General features: G+C 40.2%; 1 protein-coding gene across 1 annotated transcript; it reads left to right on the top strand.

The window, feature by feature from the left end:
* The first annotated feature begins 3,631 nt into the window (after positions 1 to 3,631).
* Positions 3,632 to 7,272, top strand: LOC121869218 (UDP-xylose and UDP-N-acetylglucosamine transporter-like). The gene is made up of 3 exons (XM_042370458.1): positions 3,632 to 3,824; positions 4,143 to 4,307; positions 7,246 to 7,272. The coding sequence occupies exons 1-3, from the start codon at positions 3,774 to 3,776 to the stop codon at positions 7,270 to 7,272; spliced, it is 243 nt and encodes an 80-aa protein (XP_042226392.1). The 5' UTR covers positions 3,632 to 3,773.
* The last annotated feature ends 568 nt before the right edge of the window (positions 7,273 to 7,840 follow it).

Genomic DNA, 7,840 nt, shown 5'->3' with positions numbered 1-7,840 from the left:
GTAGGTCTGTGCTGGTGCGTAAGAGGCAGGACCGTGCTGGCGTGTAAGAGGTGCAGGGACTGTGCTGGCGTGTAAGTGGTGTAGGTCTGTGTTGGTGTGTAAGAGGTGTAGGACTGTGGGTTGGCGCAAGAGGTGTAGTGGGACTGTATTGGCGTGTGTAAGAGGTGTAGGACTGTGTTGGTGTGTAAGAGGTGTAGGACTGTGCTGACGTAAGAGGCAGACTGTGTTGGTGTGTAAGAGGTGTAGTCTGTGTTGGTGTGTAAGAGGTGCAGGGACTGTGCTGTCGTGTAAGAGGTGCAGGACTGTGCGGTGTGTAAGAGGTGTAGGACTCTCTGATGGCATGTAAGAGGTGTAGCAGTCTGTGATGACGTGTGGTGTGTAAGAGTTGTAGTATTGTGACACATGTTGTGTGTGGTGGGACTGTGACGGCGTGACAGAGTATTGACGCACTGAGGTAAAGAGAAATCGCGCCGTTTGAGTATATAATTGAAGTGAAGTGGATAATGATTATTCCATTAGAGCAACTATCAAAGCCCAGTGATCTTTCTGCTTCTAATGGCAACACCCTTATCAACTGGAACCCTTACTTATCTTGAAGACCTGTTGAGTCCTTCTATTATGTAATTGATAAATGTGCTTTACAGCATAATCGCTATGATCAATATGATGTAGAGGGCATTGTGATTAAGAACCTGCAACATGATCACTGATTAGCCCTTTTGGATACTATTCACAAGTATTCTTCTAGGTATTCAATTTAGATTTATTATTATCATTATTAGTCGTAGTAATAGTAGTAGAACTAGTAATCTGAACAGAAGCAAGCCCAGAAGTTACGTTGCAACCTGGTTGGAGATATTGACTGTCCTTTTTCTGTTTAAGTCTGCACTGCTTTGCTTCAGGAGAACGATCCTTGCCCCCAAAGCCGACAACGATCACAGATATTGGCTTTGAGGCAACAGTCACTGAATGCCGCATAGATATGGGACTTAACTAACTCAGCTAGGATAGCTACTTGTGTATTAGGATATTTAATAAGGTAATAAAATGGTTGCGAAGGTGTGGTTGTTGGAGAGGCTGGAGGCCACGTTAAAAAAGTAGTAGGTAGTAGTAGTATTCACCCACGGAGTCAAGCATCGCTGGAATTACCTGATGCGCACTATCCCGATATCGCCCTCCCTCCACCCTCTGGAAGAAGCTATCAACGTCAATTTCATCCCAAATTAGTGAAACATCTTCAATTAACCGCAGCAGAAAAATAACTCTTGTACTACCACCGAGACTGGGATGAATGGGATTGACCAATCCAGAGAAGATTGCTGCCACTGAACATCAAAACTCAGTTAAGCTCACGGGAACCCTCACTAACCACATAATAGCTCAGAACGCATCAGGCAAGGTGTACACAGCAAGTAAACAAGATTCGACGGTCCAATACGACAGAACGACAGCACGGCCAAAATCACCGTTGCAGCAACTGAGGCTGCAAGTGCCAGAGAATTTGAAAGAAAAAGTAGCTATAGCGCAGGAGGTGGGCGCCTCGAACTGGTTAACTACGTTACCGATAAGGGCAAATGTTTAAGTCTTAATAAACAAGAATTTACAGATGCCATTGCACTAAGTTACGGTAGGCCAATAGAAGGTTTGCCCTCCCAATGCGTGTGTGGCTCTTCCTATGACGTCGATCACGCCATGGTGCAAGAAAGGCATGGCGAAGTAGGGGATCTCACAGCAAATATGTTGAAGGAAATGTGTCGTGATGTCAGGTAGAACCGGCCGTCCTTCCATTGGATGTTAAGAATTTCCAACATAGGACTTGAAACACATCCAACGAAGCCCGTGTTGACGTCAGTGCTTGAGGATTCTGGACGCGGGACAGCGGGCCTTCTTCGACATCAGGATTTTTGATCCCATGGCCGTATGTCACCGTAACTTAGCTCCCGATGCTGCCTCACAGGAGGAAGGAGAACGACATGATAAGGGCATATGGGAAGAATTTTGAACGTTGATAGGCAGCTTCATTCTTGTGTTCAAACCTCTGGTGGATGGGACCATGCATGCAGCTTCTACGCCAGACCTCGAAGGTGCTATCTGAACAGAAGCAGCAGCCCAGAAATCATGTTACAGCCTGGCTGACGTCTGTCCTTTTCTCTCCTTTGGTCTTTTTCTCTGCCTCGGGAAACGAGAGACACGGGCCCCAAAGCTGACAACAGTTGCAGATATTGACTACGAGGCAACATTCACTGAATGCCGCATAGATCTGCGGCTCAAGTAACTTAACACACAGAGTAGCCTCTTATGTATTAGGATAGTTAATTTTAAGGTAATAAAATGGCGGCGAATTTGTGGCTATTGGGGAGGCTGGAGGACAAACTACTACTACTACTACTACTACTTTTTTTTTTTTTTTTTTTTTTTTTTTTTTTTTTTTTTAATAGATATGGCCTCCGCCTCCCCCAATAGCCACACCTTCGCCACCCTTTATTTACCTATTATTAAATATCCTAATACATAAGAAGCTATCCTATCTGTGTTAAATTAGTTGAGCCGAAGATCTATGCGTGATTCAGTGACTGTAGCCTCATAGTCAATATCTGCAGCAATTGTCGGAGTAGGGGCAGAAGTTTGCCCTGAGGCAGAGCAAAGCCGACCGAAGGAGAGAAGGACAGTCGACATCTCATCCAGGCTGTAACATAACTTCTGGGCTGCTGCTTGTTCGAGATCAGCTACGAGTCTGGCGAGAAACATCTTGCAGTTGGGCCCATCCACCAGAGGTTGTGAACACTAGAGGAGGAAGCTGCCTTGATCAACATTTTGAATTCTCTCCCATATGCCCTTCTTGTCGTTCTCGTTCCTATGTGCAGCATCGAGAGCAGGTTACGGTGACAAACGGCCATGGGATCAAAAACCTGATGTCGAGAAAGCTCGCTTGTCCCCGCGGCCCAGAACTCGAGCACTGACGTCCACACGCCTTCGTTAGATGTGTTTGAAGTCCTGTGTTGGAAGATCTCGCCATCATGTGGAAGGAGGGTCGGTTCTACCATGACGTCCCGGCAGATTTCCTTCAACATATTTGCTGTGAGATCCCTTACCTCGTCATGCCTCATGCATATGAAGCCCCCCTTCTTGCAGACCATGGCGTGATCGCCATCATAGGAAGAGCCACACACGCATTGGGAGGGCAAACCATCTACTGGCCAACCATACCTTAGAGCAATGGCATCTGTAAATTCTTGTTTGTTAAGGCTGAAACCATTTGCCCTTATCGGTAACGTAGTTAACCAGTTCGAGGCGCCCACCTCCTGCGCTATAGCTACTTTTTTTGTCAAATTTTCTGGAACCTGCAGCAATAGTTGCTGCAACATGTCATTTTGGCAGTGCTGCCGATCTGTTGTAATGGACCTACGGATCTTATTAACTTCGCTGGTGTCCACTTCCCCTGTTGCATTCTGGGCTATTATGTGGTCACTACTACTACTACTACTACTACTACTACTACTACTACTACTACTACTACTACTACTACTACTACTACTACTACTACTACTAATAATAATAATAATAATAATAATAATAATAATAATAATAGTAGTAGTATATAATGTTTTAAATAGTTTGGTCTAAATGAAGAACAAGATTAAGAACTTAAATCATGAATAGCGTAAAAATACGATTGTGTGTTATGGTGACAGGGAGGCCTTATAGCCAGCATTTTGATCGGCATCCGGGTGCTGGGTCGACATTACACCGTTACCAAGTACCTGTCCGTGCTGATGATTACACTCGGCACTATCATCTGTACCTTCGCATCTGCTGAACACTTGGTTAGTAATGATTCATTTGTCGGTCGCAGGAACATGAAGCACCAATAATCACAAGATGGTCAAAAGAAATCATCGGTATATTTTCATTGTTGTTTGTATATGTTAGGTGTGTGATATCTACAATAGAGTACAAAGGTATTATATTGACAATTCCCATAAGGTCAGATATTTACCATTTAATACAGGAAATCACTTATGTTTTCGACTCTTCGTTTTATTCTCATTTTTATTTTTTATCATTATTTTAGAAGAAGGAAGTTAAACAAGCTCTTTCAGTAATTCAGGAAGAAGCTAACTAAGTCTGATTTAACATTCAAGGAGGAGGAGCCTGCGGACTCCGAGGGCTTCTCCAGCTTCACCACTTGGCTCATGGGCATCGCTATTCTTACCTTCGCACTCTTCATGTCGGCTCGTATGGGCATCTACCAGGAGTGTCTCTATACTAAGCACGGCAAACACCCCCACGAGGCACTCTTCTTTATTGTGAGTGTAATAGTGTACTTCATCCTAAGTGGTTGAGTATTATGTCTCATTATATGATGTGAATTGCACGAAAGCTCTTGGGAACTTCGTGTTTTCTTGTTTCCTATGTGGTTATCAACATATACTGTACAAGGAAAGACAAAAGTCGTGTCGTGAAATTTGGTGAAAACATATGCCGAAGGGCTAAACTTTTGGTGTACTCTGTCTTGTGGTAGGGGGCTCTCATAATGTTTCACGAGTTATATTTAATCTTTGGACAAAACCGCCGCACAACTTTTGTCTTTGATTGTACATGGATCATAAGAACATAAGAACGTAAGAAAATAAGGAGTCTGCAATAGGCCGGTTGGCCTGTGCATGGCAGCTCCTGTCGAGAGTTACTACCACTCTCTATCATCCATGAATCTATCTAGCCTCCTTTTGAAACTTTCCAGAGTTCCAACACTTACTACAAAGTTGCTAAGCTTGTTCCACTCGTCCACCACCCTATTTGTGAACCAGTTTCTTCCTATCTCCCTCCTAAACCTAAATTTATCCAACTTAAATCCGTTGCTTCGAGTCCTATCCTGCTCGGATATTATAAGAACTTTATCTATATCCCCTTTATTGACTCCTTTCACCCACTTGAATACTTCTATCATATCTCCCTGCACTCTTCGTCTTTCTAGGGAATGCAAGTTAAGTTTCTTTAACCTATCCTGATATGGAAGGTTTCTAAGTCCCGGAATAATTTTCGTCATTCTTCGCTGCACCGACTCTAGTGAATTGATATCCATTCTATAATAAGGGCACCAGAACTGAACCGCATAATCGAGGTGTGGCCTGACTAGCGCAAGATATAGTTGCAATAAGACCTCTGCACTCTTATTACTTACACTTCTCGATATAAAACCCAATACTCTGTTTGCCATATTTCGAACATTAACGCACTGTTTTCTAGGCTGTAGGACCGGGCTTACAAGTACCCCTAGGTCTCTTTCACAAGTCGACTTCTCTAGGTTGGTGTTGTTAAGGCTGTATACATTGTCAGCATTTGTTCTTCCAATATTAAGTACGCTGCATCTGCTGGTGTTGAATTTCATTTGCCATTTTTCAGACCACCCCTGCAGTTTATTTAGATCCTCCTGTAAAGCATTTGCATCCTGCCCTGAATTAATATGCCGCCCTATTTTGGTGTCATCCACAAATTTGCTTATGTCACTGCTGATCCTAGTATCTAGATCGTGTATGTTGATTATGAACAAGAGTGGGCCTAGTACTGACCCCTGGGGAACCCCACTGGTTACACGGCCCCACTCAGACTTAACACCATCTACGCTGACCCTCTGCGTTCTATCGGTGAACCATGATTTTATCCAATTTAAAACTTTCCCCTTGCTACCATGAGCCTTAATTTTTCTCAGGAGCCTCTGATGCTGTACTCTGTCAAATGCTTTGCTAAAGTCTAAGTAAATAACATAGTAATTTTCGTCATTATCTACTACCTCGAAGACTTTCCTAAAAAACGTCATCTGATTTGTTTGACAAGATTTTTCCTTTGTAAACCCATGTTGAGAGTCGTAGATTAATTTGCTTTTCTCTAGATGCGATCGGATGCTATCTGCTATAATTGATTCAAGAAATTTCCCCACTACTGACGTCAAACTGATGGGCCGGTAATTTGATGCTGATGCTCTGTCTCTCTTTTTGAATATGGGTACTACATTTGCCTGTTTCCACAAGTCTGGCACAACTCCGGTGTCTAATGATTTTGTAAATAAATTTACAAGACGTCCGCTAATCTGTTCCCTACACTCTTTCAAGACTCAGGGAAAATTTCATCCGGCCCTGGGGATTTTGTCTTCTTTAGTTTATTTATCCTCTTAAGAACATCTTCTTTTCTGATAGTGATATTCTTTAATTTCTCTTCTTCCTTTCCCCTAAATATCAATTCCACCTCTGGAATTTCCTCGTGAATTTCTTCTGTGAAAACTGATAAGAAGTAGTTGTTCAATGCTTTGCTTATTTCCTCACTGCCATTTATCACTTCTCCCCTCCCTGACTTTAAAGGCCCAAATTTGTCCTTGACTTTTGTTCTATATACCTGGAAAAATCCCTTGGGATTCGCCTTGGATTCTCTCGCTATTTTGACTTCATAGTCTCTCTTTGCTTTCCTTACATTTTTCTTAACATCACGCACCTACAGTGATTATATATATATATATATATATATATATATATATATATATATATATATATATATATATATATATATATATATATATATATATATATAGCTGATAACAAAGAAAAGAAAACACGAAGTTCCCAAGCGCTTTCGTGTAATTCACATCTTCAAGGGTGAACTAAGGAAAGTACAAAACAAGGTATATATATATATATATATATATATATATATATATATATATATATATATATATATATATATATATATATATATATATATATATATATATATATATATATATATCAAATAAATCACTGTAGGTGCGTGATCTAGGTATATGCTGTAACACAAGGAAAAGAAAACACAAGTTCCCAGCGCTTTGGTGTAATTCACATCTTCAGGGGTGAGTACAGACTAGAGCTAGTCTGTACTCACTAGTGTAATTACACTGAAAGCTATAATGTATATCTTTATATATATATATATATATATATATATATATATATATATATATATATATATATATATATATATCTTGATAAAATCACATGGGAAAAGAAACAACGGTGCTCCGTTGTTTCCTTTTCATTATTTTATCAAATTTATCTTATCCACGTTTTCATTCATTGTGGATCTACATGATATATATATATATATATATATATATATATATATATATATATATATATATATATATATATATATATATATATATATTATATATATATATATATACTAACTAATGCTATCGTGTTTGTATCTTGCCTACAGCACACATTGTCACTGCCTGGGTTCTGACAGGGATTAGTATTGTGGATCACGTGGCCAGATTCAGCAGGTCATCCTCTTCCTGCCCTTTCCCAATTGCCCGGCCTTTGCCTTCGTGTGCCCAGACTCTGGCTCTTCCTCCTGGGTAACGTCCTCACTCAGCATCCTTTTATTCTTATGCCAGGACCACCATAATTTTCCTTTCAAACAAAATAAAAATGAATTATTAATAATATATAAGAAAACTAGCAAAACAAATGTTACTGTGGGGTACGTAGGTCATTTATCAAATATGTGCTAACGCATACCTATCCGATATTAATTCGTAAATAGATTAATTTACCTTGTTTCATAACTGTAAATTTCATCGTATATGAATTTTTTCATTTAGTAGGAACAATGAAAACAAATATGTCCCTATTTGATAAAAACATAATTTGTGTGTGTTTGTGTATGTGTGTATTTGTGTTTTACACTAAATAAGAAAAACCGCCTTAAGCCTTCAAAAGCAAGTGAAGTTTTGCCGAATAGGGATAACTTGGTGTTATTATTACTCTAAGTCAATGGAAATTTATTCGTATATGGTCAAATTTGTTGT

This window comes from Homarus americanus, unplaced genomic scaffold (genome assembly GCF_018991925.1).
Source record: "Homarus americanus isolate GMGI-L3 unplaced genomic scaffold, GMGI_Hamer_2.0 scaffold33966, whole genome shotgun sequence".
Lineage (NCBI taxonomy): Eukaryota > Metazoa > Arthropoda > Malacostraca > Decapoda > Nephropidae > Homarus > Homarus americanus.
The sequence above is the reverse complement of the archived record's forward strand: the minus strand, read 5'-3'. Positions and strand labels throughout refer to the sequence as shown.